This window comes from Raphanus sativus, unplaced genomic scaffold (assembly GCF_000801105.2).
Source record: "Raphanus sativus cultivar WK10039 unplaced genomic scaffold, ASM80110v3 Scaffold1408, whole genome shotgun sequence".
NCBI lineage: Eukaryota > Viridiplantae > Streptophyta > Magnoliopsida > Brassicales > Brassicaceae > Raphanus > Raphanus sativus.
Window position 1 is genome coordinate 1 of NW_026616720.1, and position 22,366 is coordinate 22,366.

The 22,366-nt window shown below is 32.3% G+C and overlaps 3 protein-coding genes, 1 long non-coding RNA gene and 1 pseudogene across 18 annotated transcripts; 2 read left to right on the forward strand and 3 right to left on the reverse strand.

Annotated features, from left to right (window-relative positions):
• Nucleotides 1-1,259: 1,259 nt before the first annotated feature.
• Nucleotides 1,260-2,804, reverse strand: LOC130504198 (uncharacterized). Its single transcript, XM_056998778.1, has 3 exons — nucleotides 2,679-2,804; nucleotides 1,905-2,575; nucleotides 1,260-1,801 (listed from the first exon to the last, which is right to left on the reverse strand). The coding sequence occupies exons 1-3, from the start codon at nucleotides 2,763-2,765 to the stop codon at nucleotides 1,399-1,401; spliced, it is 1,161 nt and encodes a 386-aa protein (XP_056854758.1). The 5' UTR covers nucleotides 2,766-2,804; the 3' UTR covers nucleotides 1,260-1,398.
• Nucleotides 2,805-7,565: 4,761 nt separating this feature from the next.
• On the reverse strand, nucleotides 7,566-9,154 carry LOC108819890 (uncharacterized). The gene is made up of 3 exons (XM_056998779.1): nucleotides 9,098-9,154; nucleotides 8,292-8,962; nucleotides 7,566-8,199 (listed from the first exon to the last, which is right to left on the reverse strand). Exons 1-3 carry the CDS (start codon nucleotides 9,152-9,154, stop codon nucleotides 7,566-7,568), a joined length of 1,362 nt encoding a protein of 453 aa, XP_056854759.1.
• A 272-nt stretch (nucleotides 9,155-9,426) lies between these two features.
• On the reverse strand, nucleotides 9,427-17,933 carry LOC108819889 (putative glucose-6-phosphate 1-epimerase). Its single transcript, XM_056998777.1, has 8 exons — nucleotides 17,691-17,933; nucleotides 17,539-17,613; nucleotides 17,378-17,434; nucleotides 10,737-10,900; nucleotides 10,340-10,474; nucleotides 9,979-10,081; nucleotides 9,815-9,914; nucleotides 9,427-9,709 (listed from the first exon to the last, which is right to left on the reverse strand). Exons 1-8 carry the CDS (start codon nucleotides 17,838-17,840, stop codon nucleotides 9,549-9,551), a joined length of 945 nt encoding a protein of 314 aa, XP_056854757.1. The 5' UTR covers nucleotides 17,841-17,933; the 3' UTR covers nucleotides 9,427-9,548.
• LOC130504196 (uncharacterized) lies at nucleotides 10,964-15,554 on the forward strand. Of its 15 annotated transcripts, none has more exons than XR_008941180.1 (11): nucleotides 10,966-11,527; nucleotides 11,846-11,942; nucleotides 12,121-12,294; nucleotides 12,398-12,447; nucleotides 12,553-13,389; nucleotides 13,481-13,638; nucleotides 13,728-13,853; nucleotides 13,925-14,030; nucleotides 14,168-14,542; nucleotides 14,953-15,030; nucleotides 15,153-15,554. It is a non-coding gene; the product is annotated as an uncharacterized LOC130504196 (long non-coding RNA). The 15 variants fall into 15 exon arrangements; XR_008941176.1 differs by having other exon boundaries at nucleotides 10,967-11,527; nucleotides 12,114-12,294; XR_008941175.1 differs by having other exon boundaries at nucleotides 10,965-11,527; nucleotides 11,846-12,294.
• A 2,941-nt stretch (nucleotides 17,934-20,874) lies between the features above and the next one.
• Nucleotides 20,875-22,305, forward strand: LOC130504197 (glycosyltransferase BC10-like; annotated as a pseudogene).
• Nucleotides 22,306-22,366: the final 61 nt, after the last annotated feature.

Genomic DNA, 22,366 nt, shown 5'->3' on the forward strand with positions numbered 1-22,366 from the left:
AAATAAGATAATTCATTTATAAAACCCCGTCATTATTAATTTTACTTATATTTAAAAACTGTAAATTATAGTAAAACAAATATTTTTAATTTTATATTGGTCAAAATTTATTTCATTATTATTAAACAAAATATACTTCATTCAACCCGTATCAATACTATATCGAATTATTGTTAATACTCAAATTTAAATATGTAATTATTTCTTATTTTATATATCTTACTCTAATATTTTATTTTAATACGTTGAAGTATGTGGTAAAATTCATGAATGTATGTTATTCTTTAGTTTTATGATTTATAAAATATTAATAAATTAATTAAGTCACTTTATATTTATTATTTGATTTATTAATTTAATTATGAATATAAACATTATGGGAATATTATTTTTATTCTATAATGAAAAAATAATATTTGTTAATAATTTATTTAATATTAGTTACGAATTTTATTATTTTAAAATAAATATTAAAAAGAATTAATGTTTACATCTTAAATAAAAAGACATTAAAATATATTTTATAATAAAATCTTAGAAAATGATACTTGACAATATCTTTTTAGATATCTTATTTTGAAAATATTATTAAGTTAGTTGTAAGAGAAAAAATAGGAAGTTAAATTAATTCTATTTTACAAATTTTGAAATATTAATAGATATTTGTTAGATTAGAAAAATATTATATGATAATAACTAATGAATTATTTTAGTTGGACTGTTATGACTTTTTTGATAGTCCAAAATATAGTCGATAAAAAGTTCTCCTGTTTTAATAGTATTGAAGTCAGCACATATGTTACCAGATCAGTAGATCTCTTCCTAACGAGTAAAAATAGTTACAATATAACCGAGACTAATATTTGACCAAAAAATTCTAATCATTTTATTTCTTTCAGATAGTCAGAGAGTACGAACAAAAAGCATTAACTAGCACGTGAACCAACCAAAGAAAACACCAAAAGTTATGCAGGCGACCCAATTTTAAAAGACATTCCATAGTATCAAAGTCAATAGTAAGAGAGTGGAACAGACCAGTAAGGGGTATTTATCAAGTGGGACCTTAGCAGAAGCGATATTGTGAACACTATATAGCTAGTGCCCACATAATACATGGAGTTAGGCCTGACTCCAAGGGACGTCCAAGATCTCCAATGCCTTTTGATAATGTGGATATTTTAGTCCGGGTTTTAAACCTTTAGATGAGAGGAGTGTATGAAATTTAAGGTTACCTTATTGTTGCAATCGAATTGAACAAATACCATTCATAGATAGTAAATTCCATTATAATAGAACACTGGATTTAAATGATAGCATAGGAAAGCAAGGACACCTATAACAACATTATAATGAAAGCAAACAAACGAGAAACAACCCAACCATCTTAATTAAGTGAAGCTAGAGAGAAACTGGAGTTGGCCAGTAAGGGAATTCAATTCTCTTCACTGGACCCTTTTCATAATCTACGTAATCTTCGTATGTGTGGAAGGTAGTGCAAGTTTTGGTGGCGAGATCATAAACACCAAAGTTATTACCCACAAAGTAGATGCAGTTAGGCTTGAGTCCAGGAGAAGAGCTGGCTGGGACGCAGAAAGCCTGGCTATGTCCAAGAAAGATGCAAAGATCTCCAATGTCTTCTGTGTAGATCATAGTCTTATCATAGTGATCCGATTGCTCCCCTGCCCTAAACACCATGAATTTTTTTGTTACTTGCTTCAGTGTTAGACATCTCATTTTACCGTCCTTGTTTGAGTTGGAGTCCGAGTCTGAGTCCATTAACACCTCTGAGTCCTCACCATACCTGAAAAGACATGATAGAGCCAATACGACACTCATCCACTTATAACCCACAAACGAAATTTTAAATAAAGAACTTTTGTATAAATGTTTATTAGATATTTTACCACTTGACAAGGAAAAGTTGGCCGGTCGGTGACTCCACAAGATGGTCTGTTCTTGAATATGAACTCAACTTCGCAACCTCCTCATACACCGAGGCTGGAAGATCGTCAAACTCCAGATCCATGAACTCGAGTTTGTCTAGTCCCTTTGGCAAATAGCACAAGTAGTTGCCTCCGAGACTAGGAATGTAGAAGCTTCTCTCTTTTTTGGAGAACATGAGGCTCGACATAGGGTTGATAGACCCAGGTGCGTTTTTTATGTCTATCCATTTACAGCTCCCGAAAGGCCTACACAGACTCAACCGGGATCCCGATAACTTGACACCCACTACCCAATCTTTCTCTCGGGTAGGTAAAGAGGACATAGCCAGGCTTTGAATTTTTGAACCTGCGGGTAGAGGAGGTAGCTGAGCCGACACGTTTTTGTAATGGATAGCTATACCCCTGTACGTATTTTCGAGCTTCAAACCATCACGTGAAAATCCGGCAGTCATTGCATCACAGACGTTGTTTGCGACTTCCTTGTCGGTAATGAAGATTTCATTTTCCTTGCGGCAGCTTGAGTACTCTATTCCTTGGCCAGCTTTCGGAGAGTTTGGATTCTTGAGGATGTGGTCGACCAAAAGAAACGGGTAGGGTTGATCAGATGTGAACAGACGAACGTTTGTGTGTCTCTACAATAATATACATGTTGAAGTAGTCAGAAACAATAATATCAAAAAGTTGAAAGAAAAACTTAATTATTATTATATATTTGCATCGTTAATGTAAGCTTACGAGGAATTTTCTGGAGACTGACGGCTTGAATAGTCGATTGACAATAATATGAGACATTTTTGAAACCCTAAACTGTAAGCTGTTCATCTTTATAATACCAATGATACTTAATATATACAAAGTACGCCTTGGACACCACGTACACGCAAACTATGAATATTTAGAGAATAATATATTTAAGGAAACACAATTTCACCTTAAAAATAATAAATGATAAATTCGCATCCATTCAATTAATTGTTTCCTAAGTGACAAGTATCGTTTAATTTGTTTATTTTCTTTCATTTTTTCGATAACATATAATTGGGCAATAATATACTAATTTAAAATTTTTTAAATAATTAGTATATTGAATTTTCATGCCTACGGATAGCATGTGCATTCGGGTATTCGATTTGGTTTGGCAAGGAACTATTCAGTTCCAGATATATTGGATAAATCATTCTTATACCTATTAGATACTTATGAGATTTTGGTTCGATTTCGATTCGGTTCCGGATATCATATATATTTGATCTTGATCCGCGTAACCGCGCGGATTTTTGTTCAGTTTTTTTATCCAAATATATTTATGTTAGATCATTAATGATATACAATTTAAAATTAATCATATATTTAAATGTTTATATAACTATTTCAAATAGAATAATTTTATAGTTTACATGTTGTAATTAATCAATTGTTTAATACCGTTACATGTATTTGTCGTTTTTTATATATTTATCTTATTGTATTTGCATTTAGTTATTGAACAAATTAATATATGCATGAAACACCATATTTGAAAATTGTTTTTCTATTAAGTTTATGCTCAATTCTGATCCGCTAAATTTCTTTCTAGCATTATTTTTTTTCGTTTATTCATTTTAGATAATATATTTTTTCATATACAAAAGTATAAGATATATCAATTTTTATACATGTTTTATATAGTTTGCGAATGCTAAGTTGTTAACTCATCGTACTATATTTTAAACATAAATAATTTAGGGCAATTCTCTCAAATAGTATCTTTTAAGTTTTTTGTCACAAAATAGCCCTAAAAATAAAATAACCAAAATAGCATCTTTTATTTTAAAATTTAAAATTTTAATTTTTTAAAAAATTTGAAACCTCATCTTAAAATCGACCACTTAACTCTAAATCATAACCTTTTGATCAAAAAAAATTAGTTAATCTTAGGGGTATAAATACATATTTTACTTTTTTAATAGAACTTATTTTGGTTATTTTGCTCCTGGAGGCTATTTTTGTTAAAATAAACTAAAAAATGTTTTCCAAGAGAATTTTTCAATATTTTATATTAATGAATAAAACTATAAATTTATTATTTCAATATACATCTATCATGTTTAGATAATATTATAAAATACATAAAATAAGATATAATTTTATTTTTAATTTTATAAATGATACTGAATATATATGTGTATATATATTAATGCATATATATATAAGAATAGTTCATTTCTAATTATTAAATCAGCAAAAATATTTACATAAACTTTTCTGAAAATTAAGATACTGTTAAAATATTTTCCAAAGATTTGTTAGATTTTTCAAATATATTTATATTTATAATTAAAATGAAAAGATTTCATGATTAAAGTAGTTATAAAGATTTTATATTATTAGATTTAATGAAATACATGTTAATTTTTATACATGTATTATATAGTTTGCGAGAAAACAGCCACTAAAACCATGAACTTTCAAATTAAAGCCAAAGACACCTCCAACTTATGTTTGAGTTAAAAAATATTCAATTTTTAAATATTGGCTGTTTTAATTATCAGATTTCGTTGACTCGGCCATTTAAGAAACCTGAATAGTCAACTGTTAAACTCGATTGGATAATAGATATTTGTTAACTCTTTAAACAACATTGATTTACTAAAAACTGATTAGACATTAACAAAAGAAAGTAGTTTTGCTTTTGTAAAGACAAAACATTTTTTTGCGAAACCAGAACCTTAAATCGACTTCATCTTCCTCATTTTCGAGTGAGGAATATGAAGTCGAGTTGGAGCATTAGTTTCGCGAAAGAGATGTTTTAAGTGTTTAAAGAAGCAAAACAACTTCGTTTGACTAATTTTTTTAGAACAACATCATTTAGATACAAAATGAAAGGTTGGGGAAAATATATTTCATAAAAAATTTAAAGTATAGTCCAAAACAAAAAAAAAATACACATGAAAAAAGTCATGACTTCTGTTTTAATATAATAGATACAAAATATGTTAGTTAACATGTTAATCTAATTGGTCTAATAGTTATACACCAAGATCCGATGAGAAATAACTCAAGAAGAATTACAAGAGTGGCTTAAAGTCTCTTTTAAGCCGTAAAATTTTCCTTCATTTATTATACGAGATTCATTTTTTTATTTCACTAATAGACAAATTGTATTACTCCCGCACCGGAACTCTTGCTTCTTGGCCAAGAGAAGCTTCTCACTGCAATTGATTCCTAACACCTGATCGGTTATTCTGAAAAAAGAATAGGAGTCCTTTAGCCTTGCAGTCAATAGGTTCTTCGCATATTCGTCATTCTACCAGAATTCAAATAATAAAATGCTAGTTTTATAAATATTTATTGTATTTTAATACAGAAATACCATGCATATATGTAATATAAGAAAGTACATAAAATAACGTGGTCTGGTGGTAATAAAGTTTTCAATCTTCCTGTCGACTAGGTTCGAATGGTTGATGACATATATATTATTAAAAGAGAAGTACACATATAAATTACCCATAAGTTTTGAAAGTTATTTACATTGCAATGCCACTGAGAATTAAATTAAGTTACATATTTTAATGTTTGTCTTTTTAGTTACATTAATGTGTTGTCCTAATATAAATTAAATTGTCTATTTTAACGTTTGTCTTTTTCAGTTGAATTAATGTGTTGTCCTAATATAAAATTTAAATTTCCTTATCTATTAAATCAATTTCGAAATTATTTTCAATTTTATTAATGTTGTATTTTCCGGTTAATAAATACATTTCTTAAATCTAAGTTTACCATTATAGTAGGAAAATTATTGTGCCATTATTTACGTGTGATCCTGCAACTACATGATATCTTTAAATTTTAATTTAATTAATATAATATGTTATAAATATTGAATTTGTTTGTTGATCAAAAAAAATATTGGATTTTTATATGATAGAATGTGATAATAGGCATTTAAAATCATAAAATATAATTATTCAAAGTAATAAATATTTTTTTTTGTTTTAACTTGTTATATTAACAATAGTGTAATACATTTAAATTTACAAATATATACTATACCATTTAGTACAAAACAGTTATTGTGAAAATAAAATTTCAGACGTTCACAAGTCAAATTCCACAAATAAAAAATAGCAGAGTGAAATTATTTTTTTAATAAATTTATTTTAATATAAATTCATAACATTTGGAATTCGAAAACATTATGATCCATCCCTATACTATTTTAATTAGGATAACTAAATTTATATCAGGATATTTTATTAAATTTTTAGTTTTAATTTTTATTATAACTGCAAAAATAATTTTTGATCTAAATTATGAATTTATATCAGGATATTTTATTAAATTTTTAGTTTTAATTTTTGTTATAACTGCAAAAATAATTTTTGATCTAAATTATGATCAAATATTACAAATACATCATTTAATACATTAAAACTAAAAACAGAAAATAAATACCCGTGCGGTCGCACGGGTCAATATCTAGTTTTACATTATATCAGAAAGCTAAAACTTGTTTTTTTTTATGTCCGGGTATTAGTTTGGTTCCGGTTCGTTTTTCGGTTCCGTTTTTTTTTTGCGTTGAACTACCTACTGGTGTGTTTTTATGCAATTTCCGTTAATTGTTTGAATATTTTCCTTGATGGCTTAGTAGTTAAAAAAAATTAGTATATTGAATTAAAATTTTGAAAATAATTTGAAATATTTACATCAACACTTTCAAATCTACAAGAACCGATAGACTGAAGAAGATTGAAAATTATTCTTAAGATCTTCAATGTCTTCTGTGTAAAATCAAAATGTTTAACGCTAGAAAGATATTTCATTTAATCTAAGAAAGGAGTTCAAAAGCTGGAACAAAGAGAAATACAACTCAAAGGGAAATGTTCCAGTATGTAGCATACATGATATGAGGAAAATGGACCCTCAGAGTAATCAGTTATGAGGTAGATGGGTGTTGGGCCCGAGGAGAAAACTTTGACCTCTGAGCCAAGGAAGGAACCAGACAAGCTAGCCAGCTTCTGAAGATATAGGAAATACTGCTGCCAAACCCCGGACCATCCGGCCAAATATAAGATTGGTAACGTTGGTCCTAGACTCCTAGGTCACACTCATTTCTATGGCTTCCGCAGTTCTATTCATTTCTACATTAATACATTCAAATCTCTAAGAATCAAAATACCGAAGGAGATTATATATTCGTACAGAGAGTTCATGAAGCCAAGGGTAGAGACGTAGAGTTGCGGGTTAACTTTATTTTTGGTATACATAACACGTTTAAATCATTTTCTCGTTATTACCATCATACCATGTATATAGATAGATAAAAATTGAGATGCCTGTTTTGTACGGTTTAAAACTTTTTGATGAGAGGAGACCCTCAGTTTTCATGCGAGTAACCGAACCCTCTATAAAAAAACAGAGGCCTCTCGGTTTCAAGCCATATCTGACAGCACGAGCATTGAGACTGAGAAGTGTATGAAATTTAAGGTTACCTTAATTGTTGGAATCGAATAGAACAAAAAATATAGTAAGTTTCATTAAAATAGAACAAGGGAACAATGGATTTAAATGATGGCATGGGAAAGCAAAGAAACCTATAACATTATAATGAAGCAAACAAACGAGCAACTACCATCTTAATTAAGTGATGCTAGAGAGAAATTGCCAGTAAGGGAATTCAATTCCCGTTACTGGACCGTGATCTTTTGTGTGGAAGGTAGTGCAAGTTTTGGTGGTAAGATCATAAACGCCAAAGTTACGACCCACAAAGTAGATGCAGTTGGGCTGGAGTCCAGGAGACGAGCTGGCCGGGACGCAGAAAGCCTGGCTATGTCCAAGAAACATGCAAAGATCTCCAATATCTTCTGTGTAGATCATAGTCTTCTCATAGTAAATCGATTGCTCTCCCGCCCTAAACACCATGATTTTTTTCGTTACGTGCTTCAGTGTTGACATTTCATTTTCATCGTCCTTGTCTGATTCGGAGTCCGAGTCCGATTCGGAGTCCGAGTCTGATTCGGAGTCCGAGTCTGATTCGGAGTCCGAGTCCGAGTCCGATTCGGAGTCCGAGTCCGAGTCCGATTCGGAGTCCGAGTCCGAGTCCGATTCGGAGTCCGAGTCCGATTCGGAGTCTGAGTCCGATTCGGAGTCTGAGTCTGAGTCTGAGTCCGATTCGCAGTCTGAGTCCGAGTCCGAGTCTGATTCGGAGTCCGAGTCCGAATCCAATTCGGAGTCCGAGTCTGAGTCCATACATACCTCTGAGTCCTCACCATACCTGAAAAGACATGATAGAGGCAATACTACACTCATCCACTTATAACCAACAAACGAATTTTTGTATATATATATTTAAATTAGATACTATACCACTTGACAAGGAAGAGTTGGCCGGTCGGTGACTCCACAAGATGGTCTGTTCTTGAATATGAACTCAACTTCGCAACCTCCTCATACACCGAGGCTGGAAGATCGTCAAACTCCAGATCCATGAACCTGAGTTTGTCTAGTCCCTTTGGCAAATAGCACAAGTAGTTGCCTCCGAGGCTAGGAATGTAGAACCTTTTCTCTTTTTTGGAGAACATGAGGCTCGACATAGGGTTGATAGACCCAGGTGCGTTTTTTATGTCTATCCATTTACAGCTCCCGAAAGGCCTACATAGACTCAACCGAGATCCCGATAACTTGACACCCACTACCCAATCTTTTTCTCGGGTAGGTAAAGAGGACATGGCCAGGCTTTGAATTATTGAACCTGCGGGTAGAGGAGGTAGATGAGCCGACACGTTTTTGTAATGGATAGCTAGACCCTTGTACGTTTCTTCCAACTTTAAACCATCACGTGAAAACCCAACGGTCATTGCATCACAGACGTTCTTCATGACCTTCTTGTCGTTGATGAAGATTTTATTTTCCTTGCGGCAAAGTGAGTAGTCTTTTTTGAGGCCACCATCTGGAGAGCTTGGGTTCTTGAGGATGTAGTCGACCAACAGAAACGGGTAGGATTGATCAGATGTGAACAGACGAACGTTTGTGTGTCTCTACAATAATATACATGTTGAGGTAGTCAGAGACAATAATATCAAAATTCAAAAAGTCGAAAGAAAAACTGATTTTTTACGTCTATAAACTGAATTATTATTATTTATTATTTACATAGCTAAATGTAAGCTTACGAGGAAATTTCTGGAGACTGAGGGCTTGAATAATCGATTGACAATGATATGAGACATTTTTGATACCCTAATTAACTGTATGCTGTTCGTCTTCTTGATACCACTATCACTTAATATATACAGAGTATATATGTCTTGGAGAACAAGTATACACAAAATATGAATATTTAGAGAATAATTTCTTTAAGGAAAGAAATCGCATTCATTCAAGACATTGGTTGGTTTCTAGATGACAAGTGTCTCTGTTAGTTTTTCTTTTATTTTTTTTTCCAATCAACGAAAAGGGGTTAAAATATACTAATTCTAAAATTTGAGAATAATTAATATACTGAATCAAACATAGGTCCTTCTATTAAGTTACTACAGTGTTACAAAATACCAATGTTCAAAAAGAAATCGTTAAACAGTAATTAAGTTATTTGCAGAAAACTAGCGCATAAATGTCAAGCTTTCAACTCGAAGGAACCACAGACACTTGGAGTATTCCTTTCCATTCTTTTCCAGGTTCCAGTATGATAGGTTTATGGACAGCAGCGCTTTCCACAGCAACAAACCGCCTGTAATCTTCAACTCCCAAGTCGGACACTTTCTTTTCCCATGGATTCCACACCACTGCATATTGCATTATCATAATCAATGATCCATCATTACTAAAACAATATGTTTATTGTGTCTATATGTGCATGAGATTTTGTATATGAAAATCTAAGTTTTTACCAGCATCAATTTGTCCTTCCTTGTGTACCACGATTGTCTTCCTTTTCTTGTGGTCCACGATTCTGATTTTATTTGGAGTGTTTAGGTAAAGCCTGTCAAGCTATTTCACAAGTTAGCAGTGTTATAGCTTTTGACATTATCAGTGAGTTGAAAGATAAGTTTACCTGGGAATTAAAAGTTATAGCTTTGTCATGATCAGTGAAACGTGTTCTGTTCTTTTGTTGGTCAAGATAATTCAAACCATGCAATCCTTCCACCTGGATTTGACTAAACACAGACAGTTCATATATAACTTTATATAGTATATACTAACACCAATAAAACAATAAACAAGAACTAAAACATAACATTTCGAGAAAGAAATATGATGTTTGACTGATATCAAAAATGTTTTGAGGAAAAGTCAATATATAGATGAGTTCTTGTGCCTCAGTGAAACACACATAAAATATGAGAGATGATTGTCTCCCTCTAGTCTAGCAAACACAAGGAGTTGGCTTGAAAAAAGAATTACCAAGAGATTACCTGATATCGGAAACAGAGAAATAGGGGTGAAGAGCAAATGTGAAGTTAAACGGTTTTACATCAGTGTTCGTAACACGCGATGTCAACGTTAAATCTCCTCTATGCCCCAATGCTACTCTTAGTCGATATATAAACCTGAAATATATATATATATATATATATATATTTGGTTACTTTTTGTGAGAATTAAACTAAAAAGCTTCACATCTATGTATATGTTGTGAGGAATTATTTGCTTCCAACTCAAGCCTAGTTGGCAATAAATAAGCATATTCAAACTCATTCATAGTCTTGTCATTTTGAAATCCAGTATGGAATATTCTAACTTACATTTCTTACCAAATATCTGAAAATGGTGTAGAAATGACAGAGAGAGAGAGAAAGAGAAGAATCTTACTTATGAGGCCAGATCTTCAAATCATCTTGGGATGATCTTATGATGAGGTCAACGAGAGCACTAGAAGAATGATGTGACGATGGTACAGGAATAGGATGAGCCTCAATTTTCCAAAACCTATTTCTAACAAATCCATGTGAGGGAAGCGGACCTGTGTTACTATACTACATATACAAAGAAAAAACATCTATACTATATTAAAAGGCAAATACCTTCAAAGGAGAGAGTGTCCAACTCAGCAAATTAAATCAACCAATCATGAAAAGATTTTTCGTCCACGTCACTGATGTGCAAAACGTCTCTGCCCTTTCACTTTTCGTCGATTCCTTTGTCTTCCTCTTTGTCCATTCCCTTTCTCCAACTCTTCTGCAATCAAACCTTCACTAACCTCATTAATAGCACCGTTTCGCCTTTATTCCTCTGAAACTATATATAATACTCTTCTTCAAATTTTAATCTCAATCAAAACTCTTTGTGCTCTCTACGATGAATCCCAACGGAGAATCCACTGTCTCCGGAGGAAACAAGACGGCAAGGCCGTTATCTCCTCTCCCAATCTGATTGAACCAATCGTGAACACTGGTGTCTCATCCGGTTGATCGATCAGCAAAACGTGTGTCTCCTCCGGCGTATCCGGTGTCTTTTCCGGCGTATCGATCAAAGCTAGGGGCAAAGTCGCTGCCTCCTCTACCATGCCGAACAAGCCAAACGTTCGCAGCGCTGTTTCTTCCGGCAAAGTTTATGAATCGATGTTCTTCGAAGACGTCACTCTCGGACCACATGAAGGAGAGGTTAGGTTTCGGCTGATCCATTATCAGAAATTAGATCTTATAAATCATATCAACATGCATTGAAAATGTTAGTGTTGTGTCGTTGAAACTTTCCATACAGCATTCGCAGTTAAGAGGCTCCTCTGTTCCATAATGCATTCGAACTTCTCTTACATTAATAATAAATTTGAAATCTACACTTACGTTCAATACTGTTCTGTTTAACCAGTAAAATTCACAAAACAAATTAAAGACACTATTATATAAAGCCGCATTTATGTGAACTCTGTAAAAACAATAATATTATAAGATTCATTTTCTGCTTAACAATGGAGGCAGAACTCGAGGTGAGTAGGGCAAGTACTATTATTATCAGTAGTACTTCTTTATATCTCGGCATTCCTCTTCTTGCAAGCATTGGTTCAGATTCCAAAAGGTTAAATCTTTATACTTTTTCTTTTCTTTTATATTCTATTCTTTCTTTGATCAACACTGCATGAATGAATCATATAATAATAATCAGTTTTGATTCAGACATGTTATTCTTTGATTGTACTCACAGTTTTGGTAACTTTTTTAAAAAATGATAATATTTATTGTTGTGTAGAAAACAGAGAGAAGAAGAGCACTGTGAAGTATTATCAATGGAGAAAGAGATTTACAGAATATATAATTCAAGAGAAGGGATATAATGTGTTTGGATGTTTATGAACAGCATGTTTGATTTCAGACATGGTGGATCTATCCATAAGCTTTTGATGGATAAGAAACGTGGAAGCAAAAGAATCGTAGGTTTCAGTTTCTTTTTTTTCTTTTGGGACATCATTAGGAAAATGTGTCTGAAACAAAAAAAAATGGATTCTCATTTTGTTGGTTAATGTAATAATGCAGGTGTTGAGACTATGGTGGAGAAGCAGCTTACCTGTGACTGCTACTTTGAGGTACTGGATTTGAGAATCAAATTTGTTTTTTATTGTGTAAAATTGCTGTGAGGAGTTAGTAACTGATTTAGATTGTTTGTGTTTTATTGTCTCATGAGAGTGAAGCTGAAATGCAGTGTGTCAAGAACCTCACTGAAGAGGAAGAGACTCAGCAAAAGTGTGATACTAAATGCAGAGGAAAGACAAGGAGAAGAAGAGAAGAAGAACATGCAGCAAAACCAACAGTGAGGATGTTAATGATCATGCAGACAAGAAACCAGAGGATCATCAGAGGGATGCTGACTCAGTAGATGATTATTCAGAAGAGAAGTTCAGTGAGTTGATACAGTGGCGAGGTAGAGAACTGCAAGAGCCTTGTGGATGCATCTCAGTTCTTGGATTCTAAACAAGGATCATTCCGGGACATTGGTACTTCACCAGTTTCAGGAGATTCTCAGAGAATCAAAGAAACACAAACAATTGTAATCTTGAAGCCTGAACCAAATGGACTGGTTCCTGGTTCATCACCTGGAACACAAACTACATGCAACAATGCGAAAAGTGGGAAATCCGGTTCTCGCTTCATTCTCAGTAGAATCAGAAGAAGACTAAAATCTTCTGCTAAGAAGAATCCATGTAATGCTGATTGTAATTATCCTTTTTTTGCTGCTACAATGTTGTTGTTGTAATTATCATAATGATAGTGACATACACATGTCCAAAATATTTATAAATGAAATTTGACAATCGTGAGAGTCCGTTTGGCACTATTTGTGATCAATATACTTTGACGTTGTGGGTTCGAGTAAGGCATTGTCTATTTTGTTTTCCCTCTCAAAACCTGTCTATTGTCTTCAGATGGAAAACTAAAGAAGCGTATGCGTATCCATCCATCTGATATCACCATGAACATTGGGAAAGGTGTTCCTGTTCCAGAATGTCCAATCAAAACCTTGGTAAAAAGTATTGTGATTTTTCCCCTTGGTTTACCTCCAAAATAGAAAAAAACATTTTATAAAGATATTACTAAGCTATGTGAGATGTGACACTGCAGATGGAAAGACGTAAAGCATGACAACACAACACCGTCACTTGGCTAGCTTTCTGGAATGATCCTATCAAAAAGAGTTTAACTATGTATTTTTGGCAGCTGGCAGTGCCTTAAAAGGTCAGAGTGACAAGGAGAAGTATGAGAAAGCCAAAAATCTTACGGTAGGCAGCTTTCATTTTTTTTTAGGCTTGTGCTTACGCTATTACTGTTTCTCTTTTTTAGCAACAGATTTCTTTTTTTCTAACTGCAGAACAACATAGACAATATAAGAGCAACTTTCACCAAAACTTTTACATCTAAGGATGTTACAAAGAAGCAAATTGATGTCACTACTTATCTCATTGATAAACTGGCGGTTAGGACTGGAAATGAGAAGGTAAACTTTGATTTAAGCTTCGGTTCGGTTAGGGAGCAGGATTGATACCTACCAATAGCTAATATAAGCAGGATCATGAAGAGTGCGTTGCCTCCCAACGGAATGATCGGTAAAGATGCTAAAGATACAGTCCAGGAATGCGTCTCCGAGTACATCAGCTTCATTACCAGGGAGCATGTTGTTTCTTCTCTTTAATTGCGTCTGTAACACATAATTTTTTTTCTTTGGAATTTAGATTATTAGGTTAATTTGTAGCTTAGAAAGTCTTTATGTTTTTCTCTGATTTTCGAATTTTGAATTTCTGATTAATGCAGAGCCAGAGACAAGTGCCAGAAAGAGAAATGGAAAACTGTGAATGGTGAGGATTTGTTGCGGGCAATGTCAACATTAGATTTCGAGAATTACTTGGAATCCCTTAAAGCTGTACCATGCGAGGTACATTGAGGTAGGTTACATTTACTCTTAACCCCTTTATTTTTTACAGAGCCTATTATAGTTCCACAGATTAGTAAGTTACTCGCCAATGGAGATACTAGCAACATTTTTCTATGTGTTTTGTTGTTGGCAATCTGCTGTCAACAGATAAAGTTCATGAAGCATAACGTCGATGCAGTCTCTTTGCAATGGTGTGATGCCTTCAAGCAAAAGCAAAAAGCCAGTCAGCAGAACATTTATTTTGAGAAAGCCAGGTTTAGTTTTTATGTATTTTAATTTTACTGGAACAAAAAGATTGAAAGATGAAAAACATTTGACTTTGGCTTAGATACTGAGACATTAGATAAGACTTTTGTAAAACCAACACTTGGTTCAGCCTTTTAATGACTGGTCAAATGCTGGCAACAGAGGAGGTGATGTGTTTTTATCAGAGGAAGAGATAAGGGCTAGAAGTAATGAAACGCTTGAGAACGAAGATATACAGCAGTTGATGAGGTTTTTTTCTTTTTCATATTGTGATTGAGAGAAGATGGTCAACAACCTACAATTTTAAATTATTATTTGTTTAAAAATGCTCGAAAGTAAATAATGTGAAGTAGAGCTTGAATGTAAACAAAGAGAGCGTGAGGGTTGATTTTGTTGTGTGTTTGTATTGGAAAAACAGGTGGTTGTTCTTAGCGTGTCTTCACTGTCCATGTAGAGGCTGTGAAGCAAAGTGAAGAAACATCTATCTATAATGAAGGTCAATCTCTTCTTATCAACAGCTCTTTTTTTTCTTTTCTTTTCAACATGATATCCACAACATATACATGTCATTGTGAATGGGTTTAAGGTAATTTATAATTGTATTGGGCAAACACTTAGGTGTGACGTCATTCAAAATTAATTTTCCTTCAAAGGTGTGTGGCTGGAGACATCAATCCCTTACAAGTAGTGGGTTGTTTCTCAAAGGTCAAAAATACTCAGCTTAGAGCGGTACCACCTCCATCATCATTTTTAAGGGTTATTCCGGAGAACTAAAAACACAAATTTTGAGTATTTGTATTCACTTTATCTGATTTGTTATGAATCGAATCACTGGTAAAAGTTCAGAGTTTCTTACTCCATTTTCAAATGTTTATGTGAAAGATTCAAACCTTTCATTTAGTTAATATCATTTCTTTAACTTTATGCTATGTAATTAAGGTGTTGGTCATTTAGGCCACCCACGTTTGTCTCACTTTAGCTTTTGGCGATTAGTCAATCCTTTGATGTTTTTCCTATTAATTGTGATTGGTTTCTAAAGCAAAGTTCGTCATCTTTCTACCATACAAATCTTCGAAATCAATGACCACAACAAAAAAAAAAATCACAAACACGGCTTACATACATTCATTTAGATAAAGTAACGGTGTTCAATCCACATGTCGGTTCGTTTTTTTTTTTTGTTTTTGGTTTTTCAGTTTATAAAAATAAGCTACCATATTAATATCATATCTAATTTGGTTTAGTTTGGTTTATGTACTAACGATTTTCGGTTTATTTGGTTTTATATTGTTTTTCATTTTTACTATTAAAAATATAAATAAGAAAACTATTAATATCATAATAGTATTAAATAACTATATCTTAGCATAAATATGTACCAATGAAAATATGTTTTATTTAATTTAATGAAAAATGAGATTTTTTTTAAACTTAGAAAAAATAAAAGAATTAATAAAATCAGTGTTTTCATGTATATATTACTAATTTTATTATAAATTTCGTATATATGTATAGTAGTATACTAACATATTTTATTTAATTGGTTTCTTCGATTTATTAGGTTTTATCGGGTTTACGCCGAACCATATTCAGATACCGTTATTCCTTAAATTAACATCCATTCGGTTTATTCGGTATTACCAAATTCAAATCATTTTTTCTATTTCGGTTCAGTTTTACTGGAACATTTTTAAGTAGAGTAACATCTATGTTGGATTGGTAGAGGATGTGACTTTAGTTATTTTGATTTAGAATGTATGTTGTAAGTTTTTTTTTCTGTGACTTTAGATTAGATTGATGTAAATTTATATTAATTATTTTCAAAATACTAAATGTATATATTTTAAAAAATTATTTCCAAAACCAATATATTTCCTAATTTAACTTTTGGGCTGTAGTTTTAAATTATTTTCTTAAAAAAGTAATTGATAAATCAAAATGATTGTAAAAATAAAAAGAACAGTAAAAATACTCAGAGCACTTACCAGTTACCTCTAACAACATTTATGAAATTTCTGAAAATGTTCAATAAATCAACTGTTTACCTTTTATCAAGGTGATAAAATTATTAGATCCAACACTTTTGAAATTGTAAGAAAATTCAACAATTTTATCTTTCATGTGTATTTCTAGAGAGATTGATTTTGTTGGGAAGAACTTAAACTCTTAGTCACTAATTATACAATACGAATGAACAAAATAGTTAAGAAATCAAAATCTTAAATTATTGGAGTTTTAACTAAATTTACTGTAATGGTATTTTAAATAATGTAATATGTATTTTTATCATTATTTACGTTTTAAATTCTAAGATGTGAAACTTCATTTTAATAATTTTTATTTTCCAGAGTTTCCAATATATATTACATATTTAAATATAAATAATATTTTAAAATAAAATAAAAATTTATGAAATAAACTCGGGCGTATAATAATTTTTTCTATTATGAACCACATCAAAAACTTTATTCTTCAGTATACTTAAATTTTTCTTACATTATTTACGTTACTATATGCAACCCTTTTACTCTTTTTTTTTGGTTACATGCACTTAATAACTACCAGATTTCAAATAATTGTATGAAATAGAATACTCCAATCCAATTGACAAAAAAAAAAGAATACTCCAATCCCAGATAAAATCCAAAACTTATGATCTAAAACTTAACAATTTCAACATTTATCCGCGCATAGCGCGGAGATCGAATCTAGTTTCATTAACAAAACAAATTAAAAATCAATCAACAACAAATTAAAGAAAAAAAAGAACATTCGAAAGTATGTGTGCTTTTTAAAAAAAAAACACACATACTTTTTTTTTGGTAAATAAAAAGCACACATACTTGTGGAAACAATACTGGAATGCCTCCACGGATCGCTTTTGGAGGCTTGAATATAGCCTGCACAGATACATTACACATGATATCAAATCTCACTAATGATTAGCTAGGGCATATGTTATGTATAAATATGATGATGTTATTAAAGGATGCTTATGAAAAACCTTGCTACTCATGAAAAGTAACTCCTCTCCTTTCTCATTCTTCCAAGAAGTCACTTGACCTCCATATAAGTAAACCTGACATTATACAAGCCACATTAAATCACTAACACGCACGGATCTGGTTGTTCTGTATGATCAAATAAGGAAAGTACCTCGAAAGATCTGCCTTGACGATCGCGGATGATGATCTTTTCTAGACCATTGATGCCTTTAGTCCGCTCAAAGAGACGATGTTCCCTGGCCATGGCGACTACTCCAACGAGCATAGCCCATAAGAGGATCAGATTTCCCTTATTCCACATTATCTCCTTTACTATTCACTCACGAGAACGATACTTTTGTTGAAACCTTCTCTCTCTTTTTATTTCCGTAAATAGGCCAAGGGGAAGGAACAAAAGAACTCAAACAGGAGCGTACATATCGTATGAAACATTTGACTTTTCTTCCGTTGAACAAAGAGCGAAGATAACTACAAGTTCTTTAAAATTAATTGTTAATATAATTTGTTGTAAAACATTTGAAAATATACATTCTCCGTCAAAAAATGATAACTCGATCTCTTTAGCTAAGATGTAAAATAGTGTATTTTCAGCGTTAGTTTGTGATCTGTGACATGGAAATGACATTGCATTTTAACATCATTTATAAGAGTCTCTGATGTAAGTGACAAAGTTCCTCTTTCAATCATATTTACACATAATGTCATGGGAATGGTGATAATTTCATAATTACATTGAGAGAAGTAATCAATTTTATTCTCTAGAAATTAAGGTTTCGAATGTTCTTTAATTGAATCCACAAACCAGTTACAAATACGAGTTACTCTACTGCTGCTACATTTATGAATATTTAGTTATTTACCAACAAGCCTACAATGTAGTTGCAAAGAACTTGTCATGGCCAACATTTTGTAGGGCCCTACATAATCATCACAGCGGCTATGATAAATTTCCAAAGAACAACACACATTCTTGCTTTCCACAATGATTGTTTGAAGCAAACCTTTGCAATGAATCTCCAGATTAAACTGAAAGTGAATTGTATCGACTAAATCTGATTCAGTCACATCTCAATTGAACAACAGCCCAAAAGAAAAGTTAGGATGATATGAGAAATTTCTATTTTATTAGAACTAGATTTTGACCCGCGCTTCGAAAGCGCGGGTTTTATTGTTCACTTTTGTGAAATATATTATTTGTTTGTAGCTATTGAATGTATTTATCTTAGTGAAACTTTCTTTATAATAAATTCGACACACACTCTCACTCTGGTAAACTATGTGTTTCTCTGACTTTGTTTTATTCTCTCTCCAATCAACATATTTATTTGACTTGTTGTTAAAATAAATGATTTTTAGAACGCAACGGTACAATATTTTTATATTAATATTTTGTTTAAACAATGTGACATATTTCTATATTATTAAATATTTACATTGTAATTTAAAATAAATTTTGACCCGCATGCCCGTGCGGATGTATATTTCAAAATATATTGCTATTCATTTTTCATGTCAATATATATAATCATATAAGTAATAGTATTTTATATGTACCATCTTATAAATAATCATCTATATTATATTCTTAAAGTTTAATGTGAAATATAAAAACCTTAATTTAAGTTGGTATATAAAATTAATCTTTTTGTTGTATTTTTCTTATATATATTGAAAATATTTTTAATAACGGTTATTGGAAAATATTTTAGTAAAAATAAATTTTTGGATATATGCATATTTTAATATGTATATAAAATTTAAATTTATTTTATGATTATTTTAGACAAAACAATATTTTTAGGTAATTAGATTAGTCCATTTTGTATATTTTAAAAATGATATAATGGATTTCCAATTTTTATTAATAACATAAGCCATTATTTTTTTCTTCTTGACATACATTTATCTATGTTTCAAAGTTTTAATTTTTTTTGCATCAGTTTTCTATGAATTATAATTAATTTTATGATTTTTTTTTTTTGAAAATTGAAATCTTGAAATTTTTATATTTGACTAAACTAAATAAGGTAATAATACTTTTTTAATTTTTTAATAATATACTATTTATATTTCAGTTTGTGTTTTTATTTTTACCATAAAAAATTATAAATATAGCGACACAATTGTAAATAAAAAGAAATATAGAAAGAATGTTGTTTAATTTTATTATAAAAACAATGGCTAAATGTTTAAATAAAAAGAAGTATTAAATGTGTTATTAATGTTTCTAAGCAATTCTCATTTGTTATTAATTTATTGAAAATACAATGGATAAATGTGTAAATAAAAGAAAGTACACATATCTACTATCCATGTTGCCAAACATATCTCATTTATCCTACTATTCTTGTTTCCAAACATCTCCAATTTGTACTTCAACTTTAATAATATAGATAACTTCATATTCACTGTGTTCATAACACATATTTTGCTTTCCGGCCCGATCAAAATTGGGCTTAAGGTCCAAAACACAGTCATTTGCCTTAACCCATTATACTGTCCAAGCACAATGATAGCAGAATAGCTCAAACTTCAAAGACAGCCGGATATTAAGAGCACTCTTATTGCAGTTTTTGATAGGGGTTTTAAGAAAGGATGGGGTCTACGAAAATATGAGAAAAGGAGAAGAGAAAGAGAAAAAGGCCCAGAGAGAGAAACTGATTCTGTGGGTTTCTGTCACTATTCTGCGAACCCCACGACACGTGGAGGCCCGCAATTGGTGCAGTTTTAATTTTTTTTTTATTAAAATAAAAAAAATTTAAAAAAACCCCTGTGGGGTTCTGTGGATAAGAGTCCTCCCATTTTGCAATCTCATTTTTTATGAAGCATTTATACTTTTAGGGGCTCATGATAATCAATTTTTCCAGAGTCGTGAAGCCAACTCTAATCCAACACAAAATGGAAATATTTATCATTTAGGGAACTTCTGTGACATTGTTTGATAACAACAAACTTAGGGAAACTATCTGAGAAATGGAAAACCCTTCTTTAATAACGTTCCTCTCTCTCTCTGTCTAATCTTTGTTTTAAATTCAATCACTGGAGAAGAAGACTTGTTGGTTTCACCAAAAAGTCTTTTCAATTCTTTACTTCAAACCCAACAACAGAGACAGAAACTACTAAGATAATGGAGTGATCAAGTATAAAAGAACAGACGCAATCGTCTTGACACTAACAACAACTTGTATGTATCTTTTCTTAAAACAAAAAACAATCTTTGCATGTCCTTAAGGCAATGCCTATTTAAAAGAAGTACGTAGAGGTGAAACAAAAATTCGATCTCTGTATGTCTTATTAAAAGAGAGAAGGGAGGTGTTTATGCGTGGTTGGTTTCAATGAGTAAGGCGCAGAAGAAGTTGCTGGGGCCACGTCACCGCACATCTTTGAAGAAGCCCTTATGTGTCGTTTTGACAGTTTCAGTGATCAGCATGCTTCTGATCTGTACTCACATGTTCCACGACATGGCAAGAGATCTTCCTGTCATGTACTCTCCAGCGGTAGAGGCTGCGAGGATGCTCTCTCAGCGTTGCTACCTGCTCATATCAGGAAACTCACTATTAAAGAGATAGCAGCTCGAGCAGTGGTCAGAGACATACTTAGAACTCCTTCCTTCATAACCCAAAACTCCAAGATCGCTTTCTTGTTCTTGACTCATGGTACTTTGCCATTTGAGTTGCTATGGGATGAGTTCTTCAAGGTAACAACACCTAAGACAAAGTCCAACTTTATCTACATTCTTTTCACTAATATACTCAATTTTTGCTGGTGTTGTAAAGGGTCATGAAGGGAAGTTCTCTATTTACATCCACCCGTCCAAGGAACGGCCAGTTCACATCAGTCCTCATTTCTATGATCGAGAGATTCATAGTGACGAGGTCACTTGGGGAAGAACTTCAATGGTTGATGCTGAGAAGAGGTTACTAGTTAATGCTCTTGAAGATCCTGACAACCAACACTTTGTTCTTCTTTCAGAGGGGTATTGATTCCAATCTTGATTAAGTGTCCCAATTAAGTCTTGTATAAATCACCACAAGTGTATTTTTCATGTGCAGTTGTATACCGTTGCATACTTTTGACTACACTTATAGATATTTGTTATATTCCAACGTCAGCTTCATTGAGAGGTAAACTGACCCCTAAAGGCAAAAGAAAAATAGTTTTGAGTTCTCATTAGTATATTCATTCACTGACATTATCTCTGTTTCTCAAGTTTTGTGGATCCTGGTCCACGTGGGACAGGTAGACACATGGAAGACATGTTACCTGAAATTACCAAGGAAGATTTTAGAAAGGGTTCTCAGGTGAAGAAGACAAGCCTTAATCTCAAGGAGCTTTGTCTTGATTCAGTATGTTTCTACTTTTGTGGTGTAATTTTTGTGTGCTCTTCTGGCTAGTGGTTCACAATGAAGCGACAACACGCGGTGATAGTGATGGCTGATAGTCTATACTACTCAAAGTTCCTCAAGTATTGTGGAGTAAGTAAGCCTGGGACAGAGGGTGACAAGAACTGTACTGCAGATGAACATTACTTGCCAACATTCTTTAGTGTGAGGATATGTTTCTTAACACCAACATCTTCTGTAGTTTTTCAAACCTTTCTTGATGATGAAAACTTTTTGTTTATTTGCTGGATCTTCTTTCAGAAAATTGATCCCATGGGGATCTCGAACTGGTCAGTGACGTATGTTGACTGGTCTGAACGAAGGCGTAGTCCAAAGACTTACGGACCACATGATATTTCATTAGAGTTTTTGAAAGATGTCTCGGTATGTTTAGAAAACTCAATCTCTTGAAAATTGTCACATGTTAGCATGTTATTCTGTTTGA